This window comes from Bubalus bubalis, chromosome 21 (genome assembly GCF_019923935.1).
Source record: "Bubalus bubalis isolate 160015118507 breed Murrah chromosome 21, NDDB_SH_1, whole genome shotgun sequence".
Lineage (NCBI taxonomy): Eukaryota > Metazoa > Chordata > Mammalia > Artiodactyla > Bovidae > Bubalus > Bubalus bubalis.
In genome coordinates, this window is record NC_059177.1 from 49,106,645 (window position 1) to 49,129,969 (window position 23,325).

The window sequence follows — 23,325 nt, forward strand, 5'->3', positions numbered from 1 at the left end:
TTCTTAGGGATTGGAATGAAAACTGACCTTTTCCAGTCCTGTGGCCACTGCTGAGTTTTCCAAATATGCTGGCATGTTGAGTGCAGCACTTTCACTTTCACAGCATCATCTTTTAGGCCTTAAAACAGCTCAGCTGGAATTCCATCACCTTCACTAGCTTTGTTCGTAGTGATGCTTCCTAAGGCCCACTTGACTGCCCATTCCAGGATGTCTGGCTCTAGGTGAGTGATCACACCATTGTGATTATCTGGGTCATGAAGTTCTTTTTTGTATAGTTCTTCTGTGTATTCTTGCCACCTCTTCTTAGTATTTCTGCTTCTGTAGGTCCATACAATTTCTGTCCTTTATTGTGCCCATCTTTGCATGAAATGTTCCTTTGGTATCTCTAATTTTCTTGAAGAGTCTTTCCTATTTTATTACTTTCCTCTATTTCTTTGCATTGATCACTGAGGAACTAATACTTCCAAATAACCCAAGATCAGGGGAAACAAATGAAACAAGACTAGACCTGTATTCAGAAAGAACGGAGCAGGAAGAAAATTACAAAGAACAGCGGAAAACATACTTTAAGAGCAAAAGCAAAAGTTGATTCTTTGAGGCATAAACGCTGTATCATCAGAGAGCCACCATCGCCACAACCACCGCACTAGCTAAAACAGACCCTTCCTGCCCACCCCTGGGGCTTAGTCCCTTTTCTTATTGTTTACAAGGTTCTTACCCAGATCTGAAGTTTGTAACCATTCAACACTTAACCTGTCTCTCCTTTTAAACTGTTGCTCCTTGAAGGCAGGGATTCTGTCCATCTCATTCTCTAACATATCCTTCAAGCCTAAAAAAATGCCAGCTGCCCAAGAGATGCTCAATAAACGTATGCTGAATTTTTTAAAATGAGCCTGTTTTTACTAAAAAAAAAACCTACTAGAGAAAAATACACATGAATAAAAAAATCCACTGAAGTACATTAGTTCCTATTCAGTATGTTTATGTCCCATATCATACATCATCATTTACAAGCACATATTGAAGTTCTCTATAGACTGAGCTTTCCCTGACTCAATAAATGTCAAGAAAAGCCAATATATTTGCCAATAAATGTTAAAAAGTTAAAAACTTACACAAACCAATATGTGATTCACTTTTAAAATAATCATGGAAGCCAGTTTAAGGGGGGAAAAATTCTCATCCTAGTTGCTCCTTGGGAAGAAATAAATCTTCATAGCATTGATGCTAAAAGGAACTACAGGATTCTAAATTAAACATCTTTTAAAGTGACATCTGAGATCAAAGGGACCAATATCACTCTCACTCACTCATGAGAGACAACCTAAGGCATGAAGAAAAGAAACGGCCAGCCTTTCCACTGGGCTCTCACAGGGGAAGAGGACAACTGCTCATCATTGCAAAAGATACCAAGACTGCACAGCAGTTCTCAGTCTCAGCACTATGGACACCTGGGGATAGATAATCCTTTGTTGTTGGAGGCTCTCTTGTGCATTGTTAAGAATGTTCAGCAATATTCCCACCACCTCCATCCACTAGATTCTAGTGGCACCTTCCCAGTTGTGACAACCACAAAACATTGCCAACTGTCTCCTAGAAGGCTAAATCACTCCCTGTAGAGAAGCACTGCTTTTAGCACAAAGTCAAATCACTAAAGCAACAGTTATTTGTAAGCACAATGACACCTCTTTTCAACCCATCTGAAATTCTAGCCCTGTGCTCCTGACAGATTTGATTTTGACCCTACTCAGCATGATGAGGAAAATTTTGGGCCATCTCTGCAACCACAGGAAAGAATTACCAAATTCTCAGCAAATCAGTCACAAAGCAGGTACTTCTGAGCAAAGGCAGAGAGAAGAGTAAGGCGAAAACCATTTAGAATTCTAGTTTAGTTTCTGAACAAGATATAGAGTTAATGAGAAAACATAAAGTGAATACTTGGTTTACTAAAATCTTACAGACAAGGTAATGTCTAGAATAATTTCACAAAATCAGAATTTTAAAAATCTAAATTAAACCCAAGGATGCTGATGGAAACCACATTCTGATCTTTAAAATTTGCCTCTCCTATGTCTTCTCACTTTTACACTCAGGAAATAAAAGACTATCAAACAATATGAAAGACTGCTTAAACGGACTACAATAAAATACAGAATTTTTTCTAACAACAAAGAGCACTGTGAGCAATGTTGAGATAAGTCACAGACCAGACGCCATTAACAATATCAATATCAGTACATCCAGAATACTTACACAAACACTTAAACATGAAAAGCATCATTACCACAGTCAAAACTGGCATCATTACTTCAGAAATCTGAGCTGACTCTTGAACTATTCCCCCACTTTCTGCAAGCACTCAACTTCATTATTCCATATTCCAAGAAAACATCGACTAACATTCTATGGCCTTATGCCAAACATGAATGCTGAATCACGTACTCAGCTTGACTTCCCCCATTCCTTCCATCCCCCAGAATTCCACCAGCAACCCCACACCCAGCCACCATCACACATTAAGAAGAGAAACCCTGCTGCTGCCCGAGGAACAGAAGGTGGAGAGAGAGCCAACTCCCGTCTGGAAATGGCTGCCATTCCTGAGGAGCCACACACCACCCGAGGCAGCAGGTGGACTGGCAAGCGGCAGCCTGCAGCCAGCTTCCTGAGGAGACAGCCGTTCCTTCCAGACTGCCAAAGGCCTCAAGAGACAATAGGCTGGTCACTCTTTCCTCTACAGTTCTCCAAGAGTCTCTCAACTCTCTAGTAACAATTAAAAAAAGAAATGAGATAGGCATTAAAAAGAGAATGAAATTTTGCCATTTGCAACAACATGCATGGACCTGGAGGGTAGCATGCTTAGTGAAATAAGTCAGACAGAGAAAGACTCATACTGTATGTTATCACTAATATGTGGAATCTAAAAAATAAAACAAACTAGTAATTTAACAAAAAAGAAACAAACTCACAGATACAGAAAACAAACCAGTGGTTACTAGTGGGGAGAGAGGAGGAGGTGGGGGCAAGATAGGGGTAGGGAATTAGGAGGTACCAGTCTCTATGGAGAATCCCAGGGACAGGGGAGCCTGGTGGGCTGCCGTCTACGGGGTCGCACAGAGTTGGACACAACTGAAGTGACTTAGCAGCAGCAGCAGCAGCAGCAGCAGTCACTATGTATAAAATAAATAAGCTACAAAGATATATGGTACAGTACAGGGAATACAGGCAATATTTTATAACTATAAATGGAGTATAATCTATAAAATTTTTCAGTCACTATGTTATATACCTGAAACTAACATAATATTGTAAATCAACTACATCCCTGTCTGAAAAAATAAATAAATAAATAAATTAGCTAGGGATATGAATGGGAAAACAGAGGCAATAAATTTTTTTTTTGCTTGTTTCCCAAAGTATTGAGCAATCCAAACATAGGAAAAATAAAAAGAGAATTAAAGACTCAAGCAAATTACCCCTGGAAACTTAAGAATCACTAAATGGCCAGTGCTTTCTCCACCTGCATTCAGCACTATGGGGGAGTAAAGTGGATCCGCATGCTGCAACTGCTTGATAGGTGTCAGAGCTGGAGTTGGTTCAAGAGCCATGTCAATCCATGCCAGGCTCCCTGCTCTTCTGGACGGCTCCAACTCGCAGTCTCTCTCAGGGAGGCTAGCAGACAATCTCCTGGCATCTCCAGTGAACCTGAGGGCTGAGAGTTAACAAGACCTCTGCCCCTACAAAGTAAGGATTTAGGGAGAATGAAGAAAACAAGCCTGCCTGCAACTTTGGGGGACTGTAGTCCTTCCCTCTGGAGTTCAGGCAGGTAAAGCCCCGCATTTTCCTCTGGGAAATCCATTTTGAATGGTGACAGAAGCACAAATCAACACACAAATCTTCCTATATGTGCAAACTCCACTAGGGCCCCCTGAAAGAGTACCCACAACGAACGAGAGGAAAACAGGGCATATCTGCTGTTCCTTTTAAGAGGGAATGGGCAAAGAGTAACACCAACAGCTCAAATTCTGCTACTTTTATTTGAGAGAGGACTTAGGTACACACACTAAGGTGATCATCTTCCGAAATTTGTTACTGTTGTATCTGTTAAGCCTAAGAGAGTAGAAGACAGTAAAACTGGTCCTATGAACAAACAAAAGTTTTCCCTGATGAGAGTACAGTGGAAAGGCGGGGGCGAAATCCACATAACTCAGTTTATCTTTTCATTCTACTGATGAATGCTTTGAAGTACTGAGGCATGACCACAACACACACACACACACACACTCTTCCCAGGAGGATTCAGTAGTTGAGAAAGGGCCAGTCTTCCACAAGCAGAGCATCAGACATCATGCTGGCAAAGCACAGCAGGCAAGAGAGAAGTAAAGTACCTTTACAAACTCCCAAAATTAGAGAATACTGCTCCAGCACAGATTTCCTCCACAAAATGCATTCACATATAATTGAAACAGTGAAACGATTCCCATCAGGCTCTTAATAATGATAAGAATTTCTGATTTGAGAGCAGAATACAAGGTAGGTTGAAGAGCGGATGCTGTGGAGGGCAGGGCTCACCTATCAGTTCCCATGCCCCAGAGAGCAGCATTGAAACGCATGCCTTGGCAAAAGAATAAACTACTGCATGTCACTGAGCTCCTGGACTGTCTCATTAACTTAAACCTTAAATGTTAACTCTATGAATGCAAAAGGCCGGAGAGTAAACTCAGACAGGCAAAGCACTTTCTGACCACATTAGAAATAAGATAAATCTTAAAAAAAAACTTTCCTTAGGGTCACAGAAAATAAAAGACAATATGCATCTACCTGGGAGCACGCTGATGCTTTGCTTCCTGATTAAAAGATCAGCTGGAACATAAGTACAACCTCTCTAAGCTGGAGGAGCACTCACCAGTGGCTCTCCCAGGACCTTTCACTCCACAGCGGAAACACTCCATACATCTCTACCATATATGATCACTGACGACGATAAAACCTCTCCTCTCCTCATCTTCAAACACAAATTCTGTGCCTAAAGAAGTTACCTATTTTACCTATCTTTATATCCCACTTGGCTTCCCTCCATACCGTTGTACTCCCTGGTCTGGATTCTGACACCAGACTCCAAAGGGTCTCCCTGCCTCTGATTACTCCCTCTTCGATCCACACCGCAAAAAGAGAGCTTTCTGAATCTGACCATGTCACAGTCTCCACCCACCCAGGATCTCCTAAAATACCTTAAAGCTGCCCCGTTCTACCCACAGGATATAGTCTAAAACACTTAAGGCCTTCCCTGATTGCTAGCATCCAGCCTTCCTTCTGACCACTGGGTACTTCCCTCCAACGCCTGTACCCACACACCCTCCACTGCCTACTCTCTAGCCTCAGCTCTCGAGGTCTCAGGCCTTGGCTGAGGCTGTGTCCCTCTTTCCCCACCTCTTCATCTAACAGTTATGTGTTAGAGTCTAATAACTTACTTCTTTCTAACCCATAGCCTCTTTTGGGTCCCCACTTAAAGGTCAGCCTCCAGAACACCTTCTCTAGGTTTCTTCCTTTTTATTTCAGCATGTGCCCAACTGCTAAGCTGTAGTGTCTGTCAACATAGCTGCAGAGAGAAAGTTAATAGCTGCTGCTGTCTCTCTTGGTAAGCTGCTCAGGGAACTTCATTTAAGCCTGGCACATTCTGCTTCTGTATTCTAAACTGGACCAAAGATTATCTGAAGACTTCACGAGATGAATCAAAAAATGCTGAAAAACCTTCTCTTCCAGAAGGTTGCTGGGTAACTCTGAAGTCGGGGCAGGCACGGTAGTGGGGAGTAACTGTAGTCCCAGCACAGGTCTGTGGTGAGTCTGCTAAATATGCACCCCACCCCATGCCCCGTCATGCCCAAGTCCATCTAAAACGGCGCTGGTCACTAGCTCTGCTCCCAGAAGCACTGGGGCCCAGCCTATCTGCAATGCTTGTTATCTTTTGGCTAGATTTATTCATGTTACCAATATTACTCATTCAGTCCTCAAAACGGTAAATACAAGATACTACAAATATTGCCATTGTACAGATGAAAAAAACGTCCTTCACAAAGCTATTAGTTTGAACTCAGGTGGCTGGTCTGGCTCCAGAGTCCTTGCTCTTAGCCACCACCCTGCACAATTTCTCCTGTACTCCCATTCCCCTTAAAGTTATAAAGGAAGAAAACAGAGTTCAGAAAGAGTCACATATGTACTGTGCCTTGATTTACAACAAAGAATAAAACAAAACTCTAATGCAGAGTAGCTCAATTAACCATATTGGTGGGGGATGGGGGGAATGAAGCTTGACCCTAACTCACAACACAGAAATCAATTCCAGATGTATCCGAGATCTAAATGTGACGGTAAAATATGAAACATCTAGAAGACAACAGGAGAATATCTTCATGACCTTGGGGTAGACAACTATTTCTTATACAAGGCACAAAACAAAAAGAGGAAAAAATGATAAATTTGACTTCATTAAAATTAAAGCATCTATAGATCAAAAATTAAAAAAAGATTATGACTGTAAAAAATACACAACTAAGAGACTGAAAAATCAAGCAATATAAATGGGAAAGGTGTGTCATGTATATATTATCAAAAAGACATCCAGAAATAAAAAATTCCTATAAACCAACTAAGAAATTTATGAAAGAAAGAAAAATGGTAGAAAACATGGGTTCGGGCACTTTACAAAAGTGAAAATGATCGTGAGCATGTGGAAGAGAGCTCAACACCTGAAGTAATTCAGTTCAGTTCAGTCGATCAGTCATGTCCGACTCTTTGTGACCCCATGAACCGCAGCACGCCAGGCCTCCCTGTCCATCACCAACTCCCGGAGTTCACCCAGACTCATGTGCATCGAGTTGGTGACGCCATTAAGCCATCTCATCCTCTGTTGTCCCCTTCTCCTCCTGCCCCCAATCCCTCCCAGCATCAGGGTCTTTTCCAATGAGTCAACTCTTCACATGAGGTGGCCAAAGTATTGGTGTTTCAGCCTCAGCATCAGTCCTTCCAATGAATACCCAGGACTGGTCTCCTTTAGGATGGAGGAAAATGCAAATTAAAACCACAATCAGATACTAATCCCCCCCAACCCCTTGGATTGCAGTAAGGAATGTTAAAGGCCCTACAAAATCACTCTGAACAACAGGGTCAAGGTCTGACATGTTTTCCTGATGTAGGTTTACAAAACAGACCCGCCCCCAGCACACTCAAACTCTCTGCCCCTTTGTGTCCCTAAGCCTAGCACACAGAAAGGAAGGACAGGAACAAGTACCAAAATCAGCACTGCTCCATTTCTAACACGGAGGTCATCTAAATACTGACACAAGCTATGCTGAAAAATCAGTCCAACAACAGATATTCAAGTTTTCTCTGAAAAAAGTGACACGTTTCTGGGGAAGAAAAGGAAGATAGAAATACAGAATACAAAGATCTGGCTTGAGGGACTTCCCTGGAGGTCCAGTGGTTGGGACTTGGTGGTTCCACTGCAGAGGGTACAGGTTTGATCCTGGATCTGGGAACTAAAATCCCACAGGCCGTATACCACAGCCAAAAAAAAAAAAAAGATCTGGCTTGAATCCGTAATTTAAGGAATGCTGCTCGTCATCTGTGTTGAGAACAAAACGCTGAAATGCAATAGAATGTTCTATTAACACTGTCTTGTCTGTCTTGGTGCATTTAGTTGCATGGTCTAACTGCTTCCACGGTCTGATTCACAGCCCTTTTCTCCGTTTCAGTGATTCCTCTTTGTTCCTAAAAACATGCCTTCCCTTCCCGGTCTTCGTCCAGAACAAGAGAACAACAGATCTAGAATTCAGGTTGCAAACTTTTCATTCTGTGGAAGAGAACTTAAAGGCTCAGCAAGGACTTTCCCAGGATCACAGAAGTGTAGCTGAAGACTGCTCCTCTCTATCACACACTAGAGTGCTGGGGCAAAGGCTTTCCCAGGCCACAGCGACAGCTTTAGCCAGTATGGACTGCCACCTATCTCTCCTGCACCATCAGTTTCTCCCTCCCACCCTGATCAGTCCCACTGGCAAAAAGAAAGTTTAAAAGATAAAACCTGCTCTCCCCCTATTCTGATTGGAGCCCCTATCACTGCACTGAAATTGATCATTTTGGGCACAAGGACCCCCCCACACTGCTAAATCCAATGTCAATTCTTAGTCCTCATACTACTAGGACTGTTGGTTGGCTTATCTAACACAACTGATCACTTCCTCCTTGAAATGACTTTTTTTTCTATCTGGATCCCGTAAAATCTTCTCTTGGGTGTTCTACTACCTCAGTGGCCATTTCTCTTCAGTCTTCTCTCCTCAATCATCCTCATTCCCTCCCCAATTCTGCTGTCAAGTGCTTAGTCGTTCAGACCATTTCTCCTGTTCCTGGAATAATCTTATCCTGTCCTGTGGTTTAGGCACCATGCATTGGAGGAGGAAATGGCAACCCACTCCAGTGTTCTTGCCTGGAGAATCCCAGGGACAGCGGGGCCTGGTGGGCTGCCGTCTATGGGGTCGCACAGAGTCGGACACGACTGAAGCGACTTAGCAGCAGCAGCAGCAGCAGCATATACAGACATGCCCCATTTTTTTTTTTTAACGTAGAGTTCTCCTCTGAATTTCAACTCAGTAGTCTAACTGCCCTGTGGACATTTCAACTTGGAGGCATAAGACATGTCAAACTTGTTTCTCCAAAACCAAACTCCTGTCTGTCTCTAATCTGTGCCTCGCCCCTGATCTTCCTAACCTTAGAAAATGGCATCTTAAAGTTGTTCAATAAAAACTCAGAATCCATCCTTATCTTCCCTGTTACTCTGACACAATCTGTATCTATTTCATTAACCAATTCTCTTGGCTCTATCTTCAAAACATAACGAGAATGCAACTACTTCTACCAACTGCACCAAGCCATCATCCTTCCTGCCTTGAATTCTGATATATCTTCCTAACTGGTCTCCCTGATTTTGCCCTCATCTCCCTAACGGTCTGTTCCCTACATATCAACCAGAGTGATCTTTCCTCTGTTCAAACCCTGCAATGGCTCCCATCTCACAGAATAAGGCCCCACACATAAGCCTCCCTCATTATTAATCCTCCCCAACAGTGGTACCTGTTACTATGAATGAACCTACACTGACACATCAGTATCACCCCGAGTCCAGAGTTTACATTAGGGTTCACTCTTGATGTTGGACAAATACATAATGACATGCATCCACCATGGAAGACCATATAGAGCAGTTTTACTGCCCTAAAAATCCTCTGTGCTCCACAGATTCATCCCTCCTCTCCCTCAAACTTCTGGTAACAACTGATCTTTTTACTTTTATTTTTTAAAATAAAAGCTTAGAAAAGTAAAAATGAAACACCATGGAATTTTGAAACAATCCTGGTTTTGAAAAATTTTAAATGGCACATGCAAAAAAAAAATGCAATGGGATTCCAGCTTTGTAGAAATATACACCTGAAGAGAAAAATAACTGAAAAATAAGACATCAATACTCTTGCTATCTCTGGCTGATAGAGTTCTGTGTGATTTTTATATTCTTTATAATGTTCTATATTTCCAAAATTTAATTAATAGGTGCATATTACTAATAATCAGAAATTTATTGTTAAATAGTAAACTCAACAAGCAGTTGGGCATCACAGATTTTGAAATAGTATCCAAACTCCAGACACACTCTTTGAAGAAGGATCTAGGATATGAGGCAATCACAGGGTTCATAACATTTACTTAAAACTATTCTTAGAAGAGAAAGAAATCTAGGCTCAAAATAGGGATGTCTAATGTGACAGAAAGGCCATAATAAACAGTGAAAACTACAACCTCCATAACCTATGCTCCTTGTGAAGGGCCCTGGGGGCTTCCACAGGAGGGAGAAAACATTGGCTAGGATTCCCATTAGACTGCTGTGACTATTCCTCCCAAGTGACATTCTTCATGACACAAAAGCCGCCCACTCTGATCTTAGTTTAAAACTCTGGAGGTTCCTGACACTTCTTCCACTTCCAGCTGCAAGACTCCTCCTGCAGACTGCTGGTGCTTATTGATACACTTGGGATTCACAGTGTGAGTCTGAAATAGCAGCTGTCAGAACTCAAGCAAATAGACCCAGGGTTCCAGGTATATCTCGAACCACCACCACTGGCCTTACATGCTCAAGCCCCTACCTAGCTCACCCCAGACCACTCTGCCTTTGCTCCCTGTCATCTAGCCACCAAGGCTTCCACCTTCCTGAGTCTAAACAAGCAGAACTGTTCCCACCCCAGGGCCTTTGCCCTGGCCCTGTGCCTAGGACACTTTACCCCTGATTCTTTATACTGCAAGCAAAGAGGACAAATAGAAGCGGGTGAGAGAAACAGCACAAGTCAAACTCCCTGCAGGAGACTACGAGACGCAGGGGTTGAGAAGGAGATCCGCTTTCCTTACCCAGGGGTCCAAGGTGAAGGGCGTCACAGTTGGCATCTAGGGGGCTAGCTTTCTGTCAATGAGGTGGCTATGAAGCAGGTTCCGGAAGGCACTAAGCATGTCACACCCCTAGCTGCTGTGCAAGGAAACTAGTGTCCTGATGCGCCATGGAAAACAGACAAGAACAGAATGAAATGGGGGGGAGGGGGGGGAGGCCTATGTTCTAAAGAGATGTGCCCATCAAATCAGTCTGTGTCCAGATCCTGACTCACTTAAATAAACCAGGACTTCTCCAAGTTTTCTGCTGAGGAGTCCTGAATTCCCACAGAAAATGTTCTTATCCCTTAGGGCACCATCCAAAGCATTCAAACTCCACTCTCAAATTTATTTGAAGAAAATCTAATTTTATCTTAAAACTTCATGTGAATACTGATTTCTATGCCCAAACTTTCATTATATAGAAAAATTTTTTTTCAATCCATACCAAAGTACTGAACCCCCAAGCCCTGACACTTCTCCACTAACTTCCCAATAAAACTGACACTCCAGCAAGGTCTGTCATGTTTATAGTGAAGCTCCATAAACTCCGAGTATCCCTTCCACAACCTAAGGAACCAAGTTTGGAAACAAAACTCCTTGGTAAGCAATCATTCCTAGAATAGCCAGTAAATGGTTTAAGCCTGTAGTTTTTGACTGGGGCTTGGGTTTTACAATGAAATTCCTATAAAAAAAAAAAATGACAAAACCCTACTCTTGTCTTAGCTGAACAAGGCTGTTCACAACATGGGCCAAACAGCTCGGATGAGCAGAGGGCTCTCAGAAGAAAAGTGTGGTGGAGGCCCCAGTTCTCCTACCAGAAAACCGAGAGAGAAAATAGCAGAGAAACCAGCACAACTAATGAAGTAAAAAAATACTAGAGGGAAAGAAATGGGGCATCTGGTTTTTCCTTGTAATAAATACTCCATAAGAATAAGGGTAACCTAAATGGACTGGTGGGGGAGGGGAATCTCATTATTAACTACAATTGTTATACACCTGGAGAACAACTGAAATTTTGGAGGGAAACCAAGAATTGAATCCAGATGAATATTAATGAGAAATACATGAAGTTCTTATTAAACGAACATATTAAATTCTAAGAATCTCCCCCACCCCCCAACCTTTACTGTACATTTAGGCCCAGGTTTCCTGTTATTTTTCTCTCCTGTCTCCCTGCTGCAAGGAGATAAGAAACTACCTTGGGGAAATGATATTAAGATTTTTACCATTTGCACAGACAGACCCTTGGAACTATTCCTTGGTCTAGATACTCTATTACCTACAGTTGCCAAGTCCACGAAAGGAAGAATCTACTGTAGGCCTAAAGGGTGGAGTGACATTGAGAAAGACAAATGAACCAGCAAATCAACCAGCAAAACACAGGTAAATGAAAATATATCATGTATCACCCATCCCACACTCTCACATCAAATGCAACACACATTAAGTAGTAATTGAAAACAAACTTTTTTTGTAAAGGCCAGATAATTCTAGGAGTTTCCTTCATCTAAATATTTCTAAGCACCTTACTGGATCAAGAGATTAGAGCTCACGCTCAGCTAGAAGAAAATGCTGAGCCAAAAAACCACTGCACAAGGAAAGCCAATTTCCAGACAGAGCAGGTGTTGAACCTCTGCCTCTAATAATGACAGACCCCCAAAAGAGCGGACCTCTAACTTTCCCATCATTCCAAAACAATATACAAAAGAAAAACAGGAATGACATGCCAAAACGTCTCACAACATGCCACAGGTCCCCTCACCTGTTATGAACAGAAGGCACTATCTTCTTCCCCACTTTTTTGAAGACAAAATCATGAAGCTGTTCCCCAATAGCCAAAGCCACCTTGTTCTATCATAGCCAGTTCTCAGACTAATGTCTCACGAGTCAGCTTTGGAAGGTCAGTATCAAGGGGTAGACAATGCTCCAACTTAATGTAGCAAAGCTAAAAATATCTCTTAACTCCCCCATTCACTCACTATTCTGTTCCTTCCATCTTTGCAAAGGTTTCATCATCCTCCCAGGCTTTACTTAGTCTATCTTCAATCTGCCCCACATAGCCAATAAGTCTCCAAGTCGTATAAATCCCACAGCAACAAATCTTTGTATTCCTCATGTGCAGATCAACTGACTCAAAGTTCAAACCCTCACTGACCCTTCCCATAAAGCTCCATCATAGACCTAACTGGTTTTCTTGATCTGCAGGCCATCTCTGTTGTATACTGCTAGAATAACATTCCTAAAATAAAAGGTCTAATGGATGCTCCCACAGTAAAACCCTCCATCAGTCCCACGTTGCCTCTAAAACAAATTCTAGATTCCTTCATGATCTGACCACAGGTCATCACTCCAGGCTCACTCTGGTCATCCTCCTAAAGTGCTCAGTTCTACACCAAGTAAGATAGCTCATCATTCCTACCACATGCCATGCTTTCCCTTTACTCATGCCATTACTCCTAATTGTCCTCTCATCTCTGATCAACAGTATCACCAACTTCTTCCCTCAAAGCACTCATTAAGAAAGAATGCAAACATATCACAGGCAGGGAATTAAATGAATCTATGGTCTCAGAAGCAGCATGGGTTTGAAATAGGAGCACCACCTTGGAAACCAAAGGCCCAGCTTTGCCATTTTCTTACTAAGTTACACTAAGCAAGGCACTTCCCTTTCTGAGCCTCAGTTTTCTCATCTGTAAAATGCACCCACCCTACTTAACACACAGGATTACTAAAATAATCAAGCAAGACAAAACATTTCAAAATGCTTCTGAGGGGATGGAACTTCCTAAAGTAGTACTTAGAAATTTAGTTTTAAGTGCTACTAGGAAAAAAATGTTTAAATGAGCTAAGCATAATCTTAAGAAGCTTGAAAGTAATGCAAAATAAACCGCAAAGATGTAGGAGAATATTCTAAAGTAGAAATTACAAAGAAAACAAACATAATATAGAGGATCACCAAAGCCAGAAGGCAGTTCTTTGAAGAGGTTAGTAGGAGAGTTCAGATGTTTGTGTCAACTATAAGGAAGCACTGTCAAAGTGAAACACTTCAAATAGAAAGGGCTGTAGTAACAGTTTCCTTTCTGAAAGGGTATCTCAGCTGCAGCACTATTGGCATTTGGGGCCAGATAACAGTGTGGCAGGGAGCTGCTCTATGCAGTGCAGGATGGTCAGCAGGATGGCTTATTTCTACCCACAAGAGGCCAGTGGCATTCCTCCCCCACTCCCAGGAGTCGTGACAACCAAAAATGTCTTCAGATTTTGTAACCTGTCCCCTGGGAGGTAAAATCAACCCAGGTTGAGAAAAACTGTTCTAAGAAAACAAAAGGGCCACATCACACTACACCAGCTAAGACTAGACTATTCATAGCTATTCCTAATTTTAGAACAGCTGGCTGCTCTGCCCATTAGAACTGCAGGATAGATAACCAGCAAACCAAGGCAGCAAAGGCAAGACTGAAGAAAATAAGCAGGTCTTGGATGTTTCAGCACATCTGCACAGTGTTCAAGATGTTCGGGTCCTCAAGACAGGACCAGAAAAGCTGTAAGAACTGAAACAGAGGCAGAGATGCCACAAGTAGCAGAAGTCATTTTTATTTCGGGGGAGCAGGGGTAGGGGGTGGGAGGGTAGGGCTGTAGTGTTCTAACACTACAGTGAAACATAAAAATTGTGCTTGTGAGGAACTCTGCTCAATTGTATGTGGCAGCCTGGATGGGAGAGGGGTTTGGGGGAAAATGGATACATGTATATGTATGGCTGGGTCCCTTCCATGTTCACTTTAAACTATCACAACATTGTTAATCGGCTGTACCCCAATACAAAACAAAAATTAAAAAAAAAAAAAAAGCACTTGAATCAAATTCCAAGAAGTAAGATACCCTAACGGGGCCAAAGGAGACAGTACCTATGGAAACTTTTTCTTACTCACTCTGAAATTCATAAGCAATAAAAGGAAATCATTTCAAAATTTTAAAAAGTTATTTCATCAATAAATACATTTTCTTTTTCAAAAACTCCAATACAATAAGTACATTATTCTGAGACAAATCACAAATTCTTGCCACTTTTAAATAAATAATAGTAAAGTTCTCAAATTTATACCATACCATTTTTGAATAATTAAGAATCTGACCAGGAGAAAAGGAATCCAAGAAGCCAAGGGGGAAAACAGTGTGTATATATCCATTATAGTCACCCGCAGCATCTAAAACCCAGTCTAAACCTGATGAGAGTTCTAGAGGTGCCTGCAAACATAATTTTGAGAAACCAAATGATATAAAAGCAAAAAGTGATGCAGATACCTAGGGATTCTAACGCCATCTTAAGAACCATGAGAGGCAAGCAAAACAGTCTAATGGGATACCCATACATCACTATCTTCCATTATTGCTCCTCATTCTACTTTATGGACAGGAACTATAAAACTAGTGGTGGGGAGGCTCCAGTGGACAGGCTAGCAGTGGACAGCAAACGATGCCGTCCGGGTGAGGGCAGGGAGTAAAATGGTAATTCGCCTGCCAGAAGTAAACTGGAAATGAGGCAGAGACTTCTCGATAGTTTACGTGAAAGAAAATTGGTCCCTGAACTGTATGGCAGCTGTTAGGATGATTGAGAACTAAAGACATTAACATCAACAAAGAAAAAGGAGAGATGTTTATTCTCCTGGAATCTGGAGGATGACAGGAGTGCATCTTCACCAGGCTCCAGCAGGTCCAAGGAATGACAATCTACCGCAATTTCAGGTATAAAACTGAATACTGGTGTGTTATAAAAAGGCAAATTTTATTCCTAGGATAACAGGAAGCTTACAAACGACTAAATCCTGTGCCATGAAAGGCTAGAATTAATTGAGAAGCTGGTCAGATGACCTAACGCTAGACTAATGATGAAAGAAAAAGTCTAATGCCACTTCAACAAGTTGGGAATAGGCGCTCCCGGTGATGTGACTTGGGTGGCAGAGTGGGGGGCCTGCTACTGGAAAGCAGCGGAGCTCCTGGGAAGCTACCCTCCCGACCCCGCCGCCCTGGGGAAGTCGTGTCGGTGTTGCCGGCACTCCCAGGAGCCCTGGCCTCCGAGTCGGATATAGCCGAGCAGAACAGGAGGGCTCTAACGCCAGGAGGACTGCAGTGATGGTGTGTGAAGACTGATTCCCAGAGCCTTGCCTGACCTCTGACCCATCAGCATGGGGAGGATTGGCATCTCCTGTCTTTTTCCTGCTTCCTGGCATTTCAGCATCTCTCCAGTGGGGTGTCCCCGAATTCTGAACACCAACTTACACCAAATTATCATCATCAGCCTTCTGGCTGCTGCTGTCTCACTTTTATACTTTTCTGTTGTCATAATGCAAAATAAGTATGGACGGCTCTCCAAAGACAAGAAGTTTCAAAGGTACCTGGCATGAGTTACTGACATTGAAGCTACAGACACCAATAACCCCAGCGTGAACTATGGCATCGTGGTGGACTGTGGGAGCAGCGGGTCTCGGATATTTGTCTATTGCTGGCCATGGCACAATGGCAATCCTCACGATCTGTTGGATATGAGGCAAATGAGGGATAAAAACCGAAAGCCTGTGGTCATGAAAATAAAACCCAGTATGTAAACAATAAATATCTGCTTGGTAACCAAAAAAAAAAAAAAAAAGTTGGGAATAAAGAAAGGGTGAGCCAAGCAAACCAAACAGGAGTCCAGCAGGGGTCTATAGCAGCTACACAGGGGCAGTTCTCTCCCCACTGGAGCAATCTATAGTTGCCTGAAGTGGCTGAGAGGCAGACCAGCACTGCAGGAGACAGGGTAAGCTTTCTGGAGTTGTGAACCCATCTAAGAACCTCTCCCCAAATAACGTCCTCATGTTCACAGAAGCAGAATTGTGCATGTAACTGAGGAAACTCACAGGCCACTCACAGTTATCCCCTGATGGGTCTGTGGTCACCAGACCACAAAGGCTCACCACAGGAACTCTGCCACTGACTCGCTCCACGACTTGAACAAGTATGTTCCACTCTCAAATGTGTGGACCTAAGTGTGCACATGGCCAAAGACGAGGTGCGGGCTAAAGGTCCCTTCAGCACCACAGTGAAGCTTACACAGAGGAACAATTCATTTCCTGGGGAAGAGCATATGGGTTCACTGTCACTGTGTTTTAGACTTTGCCTTCTCACGATGGATGACCTGAGAAATCCAACCATAAACACCAAGCAGTCTCAGCAAAAATTTTAATAGAGGAAAGGGAAGCAACCTCTGTCGCTCACGAGAGTCACTCACCATCCAGCAGGTCTTCTCCATCATCCCTGCCATGCTCCTCCACTGCCACCTCCTCCTCCTCCTCCTCCTCCTCTTCCGCATCCTCCAGCTCCACGTCTGGGTCCAGGTCTGGATCGCTCCCTGAGGCGGATTCGTCTGACATGGCTCCCAGAGGTCCTCAGTGGACATTACCGTCTCATGGTCCACTGCAGGGGTCCTGGGAGGAGGACAAGAGGCAAGAGAATCACTAAAGGCTTCACTTAGGAACACACATTTTTCAAAGAGAAAATGTCAAGGATGAATACCCTGGCTAGGTATGGAGCTAAGCATACCTAAAATCTCAACCTTTCCCACAAGGACACTGGCCCTAAGACATATTGTGGTGACTCTGCCCAGCTCAAACCTCTCTTACCTGCTTGTTTGGTCCCTTTAAGGTATTTTCTTGTCCAAACACCCTATACACTTCAGAATCTCCATTGGTTCATTCCTTCATGCATTAACTGCTTCCTAAGCACCAAGTCAAGGCTATGGTTTTTCCAGTAGTCATGTATGGATGTGAGAGTTGGACTATAAAGAAAGCTGAGTGCCAAAGAATTGATGCTTTTGAACTGTGGTGTTGGAGAAGACTCTTGAGAGTCCCCTGGACTGCAAGGAGATCCAACCAGTCCATCCTAAAGGAAATCAGTCCTGAATGTTCACTGGAAGGACTGATGCTGAAGCTGAAACTTCAATACTTTGGCCATCTGATTCGAAGAGCTGACTCATCTGAAAAGACCCTGATGCTGGGAAAGATTGAGGGCAGAGGGAGAAGGGGACAACAGAGGATGAGATGGTTGGGTGGCATCACCAACTCAATGGACATGAGTTTGGGTAAACTCCAGGAGTTGGTGATGGACAGGGAGGCCTGGCGTGCTGTGGTTCATGGGGTCGCAAAGAGTCGGATACGACTGAGCGACTGAACTGAACTGAACTGAGCACCAACTCTTTACATCTCTGTAGATATATATACATGCGTATATAATCGCAGGCACTCAGGCTTTGGGGACACAGTACAAAGTACAGAAATGTACGTCAGAAAGTGGTGTGTGCCAGAAGCTGTTATCTTATCTAGTGTGGCGGGGCTGAGGGTGGGGAATGGGGACAGGAAAGTTCTCACTGAGCAGAGGCCAGAAGGAACAGAGAGCCACACACACATCTGGAGGGACTGTGCGTAGGCAGAGTGAGCAGCAAAGGCGAGGTCCTAGAGGAACTGGGAGTGCTCAGGGAATAAGGAGTAGGCCCTATCTTGGAGCACGACAAGGAAGATGGTTCATTCTCCCATCACCTGAATAAAATGCTTAGAGACAACTGACTACTCATCACTCTGTCACTCCTCCAGAGTAGGTAGGGAGCCTCAGAACGCCCACGCCCACAGCTCAGCTCTCAGGCTCTGCCCTAGCTCGTGGCTCAGGTCCAGCTCCATTTCTTCCAAGAAGCCTTTGTCCACTGCCCCAGTCTTCTGGGATCACGTTCCCTCTTCTGAACTCCAGCAGCCACGCTGACCAGGCTGACCTTCATTGAAGGCTTCATATGAGTTACTTGGCAAAGTGTTTGCCTTCTTTGGTTTCTCACCTCCTGACCCAACAGTAAGCCTCCAGTGGATTTAGCTGGGAACTGTTTCTTTGTATCCTAGAGCTAGAAGCAAGCCCTACTCAAATCATTCCTATTCACATTCACGCTCTCGGGCCAATCTGCTTGCTCTATTATATTTAGTATGTGTCGGGCATTGCCCGTGTTTGTCCACCTCTCTCTCCATTTTACTATTAGCAAAAGTCCTTTCTTCTTGAGTGAAAAGAAAAAAACAGGATAAAGAGAAAGCTAGCTGTTTTGTGATACAGCAAATACAACAAAATATTAATGTGAAGATTCACCAGTTCTTTCCATTTTTTGATATATTTCAAAGTTTTTATTACAAAATGTGGGGAAGAGGGGAACAAAGATAAATAATCTTTCATAAGACAAACAGCTGTAGACAACCACATCCAGAACGGGTCATCCTAAAATTCTTCCCACTTCCCAAAATTAAAAAAAAAAAAAAAGAAACACAAGTATCTTAATTATTCAACACAAATACTATTCTAGACCTGGAATCTCTTAAAGTTCAGACACAATTTGAAACAGAACTTCTATGGTCTCCCGAATAGAAACAGAAACAAAACAAAGCAAACTGATCCTTTAGAATTTTGGAAAACCAGAATTTAAGACTGCTCAGTTAAAAAGCACAGGAATAATGAGCGTGTGCATCCTGACGGGTCACATACTTAGCCTCTGAAGACAACAAAAGCAAAGAGCAGCTGTGGATGGTTTAGTAATAGAATTCAAATTTTTGCATTAATAACACACTTGCAAAAACATTTACAAAGGGCATTAAAGTACAGGGAAGAAAAGTGACCCACAAATACACATTAATATAACTAATGCTGAGCTACCATTCACTGACAATGCAAATTCCAAGTCTCTGAGGGAAATCTATGTCTTTAGTTCATTAGGTTTTAAAAAGGAAGTAGTAAACCAATCAAATATCAGCAGGTTTAGAAATGAAATTTATTTCTGAATATTAGTATAATGATAATTCATTAGCAACTACTCTGTTTGGAAGTCAACGTTCATAATCAGCATAAACCCCGTTTCATTCTACACTGCTTGAGTAAGTTATTTTGCTGTGTGCCTGGCTGATTATGGAGTGGCTTTTAGAGAACAATTTTTAATCAGCAGGTACCTTTAGGTAATCTGAATTTCTGGCATTTTACAGAAGAAATTGTGTGGTGATGGAAAAATGACAATCACTTAGAGGTTAGCAATAACAATGAAAAGCTTCCTGCAAACCCAGTTAACAAACATCTTTAAAACCATCTCAGCCCCAAGCTCCTGACAGACAGAAGCAAACATCAATTAAACATTCAACCACCACATACGTTGTTAAGACTACGAAAGACATTGGTCCAGCCCCCTTCTTAAAACTGTTTTAAAAAAGAAGACACTTTTAAAATAGTACCCAGGCCATCAGATGCCCATATCAGAGAAGAAACTGGAAAGTAATGGCTTTCTTGTTGCTGCTGCTGCTACTAAGTCGCTTCAATCGTGTCCAACTCTGTGCGACCCCATAGACGGCAGCCCACCAGGCTCCACCGTCCCTGGGATTCTCCAGGCAAGAACACTGGACTGGGTTGCCATTTCGTTCTCCAGTGCATGAAAGTGAAAAATGAAAGTGAAGTTGCTCAGTTGTGTCTGACTCCCAGCGACCCCATGAACTGCAGCCCACCAGGCTCCTCCATCCATGGGATTTTCCAACCAAGAGTACTGGAGTGGGGTATCATTGCCTTCTCCGAATGGCTTTCTTAAGTCCCACCAAATTTGGTTTTTCTCTTTCCCTCCCATCAGCTGCTGCTGCTAAGTCGCTTCAGTCATGTCCGACTCTGTGCGACCCCATAGACGGCAGCCCACCAGGCTCCACCGTCCCTGGGATTCTCCAGGCAAGAACACTGGAGTGGGTTGCCATTTCCTTCTCCAATGCATGAAAGTGAAAAGTGAAAGTGAAGTCGCTCGGTGGTGTCCGACTCTGGGATTTTCCAGGCATGAGTACTGGTGTGGGGTGCCATTGCCTTCTCTGTCCCTCCCTTCTACAGGCCACTAAATTCCTTTACAAAGTCGACACAATGAATTCTTTTCTCAGCTCTTCAGAGCCACACTAACTACTTAAGGGGGAGGTTTGGCTGTTACTGATCACCTTCAAAAAAGCAACAAAGGGAAAATGGCAGAGGAAAAGTTGATCCCACAGGCAGCAGCACAGTCAACTGCACTTTGTCTCTAAGGGGCTCTGCCCTGACACACACACTTCCATGTGGGCATAGCCTTTCAGAACACAGGGAAGGCAGCCCTGATTTTAAAAATTAGCTCTTAGGGACTTTCCTGGCAGGCCTGGGCCTATGGTTAAGAATCCGCCTTCCAAACAATTCCAAAGTCATTCTACGAGGCCACAATTACCCTGATACCAAAACCAGGCAAAGACAACACACAAAAAAGAAAATTACAGACCAGTATTACTGATGAATATAGATGCAAAAATCCTCAACAATATTCTAGCAAACAGAATTCAACAACACATTAAAAAGCTCATATACCATGATCAAGTCAGGTTTATTCCAGGGATGCAAGTATTCTTCACTATACACAAATCAATCAATGTGATACACCATATTAACAAACTGAAAAATAACCATATGATCTCAACAGATGTAGAAAAAACCTTTGACAAAATTCAACACCCATTTATGATAAAAATGCTTCAAAAAATGGGCATAGAAAGAACCTACCTTAAAACAGTAAAGGCCATATATGATCAGCCCACAGAAAACATTATTCTCAATGGTGAAAAACTAAGAGCATTCCCTCTAAGTTCAGGAACAAGACAAGGGTGTCCATTCTCACCACTATTATTCAACATAGTTTTGGAAGTCCTAGCTACGGCAATTAGAGAAGAAAAAGAAATAAAAGGAATTTCAGATTGGAAAAGAAAAAGTAAAACTCTCACTGTTTGCAGATGACATGATACTATACATAAAAAACCCAAAAGAAACTCAGAAAATTACTAGAGCTAATCAGTGAATTTAGCAAAGTCATGGGATACAAGGTCAATACACAGAAATCACTGCATTCCTATATATTATCAATGAAAAACCAGAAAGAGAAATTAAGGAATCAATACCATTCACCAAGGCAACAGAAAGAATAAAATATCTAGGAATAAACCTACCTAAGGAGACAGAAGACCTGTATATGAAAAATTATAAGACACTGATGAAAGAAATCAAAGATGACATAAACAGATAGATAGTCCATGTTCCTGGGCAGGAAAATCAATTTTGTGAAAATGACTATACTACCAAATGCAATCTACAGATTCAATGCAAAAGTGAAAGTGAAGTCACTCGCGTCCAACTCTTTGCAACCCCCTGGACTACAGCCTACCAGGCTCCTCTGTCCATGGGATTCTCCAGGCAAGAAGAGTAGAGTGGGTTGCCATTTCCTTCTCCAGGGGATCTTCCCGACCCAGGGATCAAACCAAGGTCTCCCACATTGCAGGCAGATGCTTTACCCTCTGAGCCACCAGGGAAGACTCACTTTTACTTTTTCAGAATAAAAAAATTCACAGTTCATATGGAAACACAAAAGACCCCAGATAGCCAACGAAGTCTTGAGAAAGAAGAATGGAGCTGGAGGAATCAACTTTCCTGACTTCAGACAATACTACAAAGCTACAGTCATCAAGACAGCATGGTACTGGCACAAAAACAGAAATACAGACCAATGGAACAAGATAGGCAAGAAAAACCCACACACCTATGGGTACCTTAGGCAAGAGTATATATGGGGCAAAGACAGCCTCTTCAATAAGTGGTGCTGGAAAAACTGGACAGAATGAAATTAGAACACTTCCTGATGTCATACACAAAGATACACTCAAAATGGATTAAAGACCTAAATTTAAGACCAGAAACTATAAGACTCTTAGAGGAAAACATATGCAGAACACTCAACATAAATCAAAGCAAGATCTTCTATGACCCATCTCTTAGAGTAATGGAAATAAAAACAAAAATAAATAAGTGGGATCTAGTTAAAAGCTTTTGTACAGCAAAGGAAACTACAAGCAAGGTGAAAAGACAACCCTCAGAATGGGAGAAAATAATAGCAAGTGAATAACAGCAAGTGAAACAACTGACAAAGAATTGATTTCCAAAATATATAAGCAGCTCATACAACTCAATACCACAAAAAACAAACAATCCAAGAAAAAGTGGGAAGAGACCTAAAAAGACATTTCTCCGAAGAAGACATACAGATGGTTAAAAAACACATGAAAAAATGCTCAACAGTGCTCATTATTAGAGAAATGCAAATCAAAACTACCATGAGATACCACCTCACACCAGTTAGAAGGGTGATCATCAAAAAGTCTACAAACAATAAATGCTGGAGAGGGTGTGGAGAAAAGGGAACCCTCTTGCATTGCCAGTAGGGAATGTAAATTGATACAGCCACTATGAAAGATGGTATGGATATTCCTTAAAAAACTAGGAATAAAACCACCATATGACCCAGCAACCACGCTACTAGGCATATACCCTAAAACTGAAAAAGACATGTGTACCCCAATGCTCACTGCAGCACTATTACAGTACCCAGACCATGGGACCTAGATGTCCATTGACAGATGAATGGATAAAGCAGCTCTGGTACATATATACAATGGAAAACAGACATAAGAAAAAAGTTGATAAGGAAAAAAATGCATTTCCCCATTTGCTCCTCATCCCACGAGACACTGCTTCAATCTTCAGTGAAGAGGAGGTCTGCTTCTAAGACACAGACATACTAGGAGAGTGACTTGAGTGTTGCTACATCTTAAAAATGACCTGTATTCCTACAGAGCAAATTCTGGGAATCAAATTCTATTTTAATGAAACTGGAGAACTAGCTATTTAAAGGAACTCCAAACAGAACCACTCTGATAAGTGAATATTCAATCCCTAAATAATATGTTAACCTTTATAGTTTAATATATTGGGTTTACTTTTGAACTG

At 42.4% G+C, this 23,325-nt stretch overlaps 1 protein-coding gene across 2 annotated transcripts in view; it reads right to left on the reverse strand.

Annotated features, from left to right (window-relative positions):
* RAD54L2 (RAD54 like 2) overlaps window positions 1–23,325 on the reverse strand; it is a 90,760-nt gene that overhangs the window by 35,862 nt on the left and 31,573 nt on the right. For both annotated transcript variants that reach the window (XM_006044997.4, XM_044933905.2), the window contains one exon: window positions 16,724–16,919. In XM_006044997.4, the coding sequence (XP_006045059.1) occupies window positions 16,724–16,865 (142 nt within the window). In that variant the 5' untranslated portion in view covers window positions 16,866–16,919. The remainder of the gene's footprint in view (window positions 1–16,723; window positions 16,920–23,325) is intronic.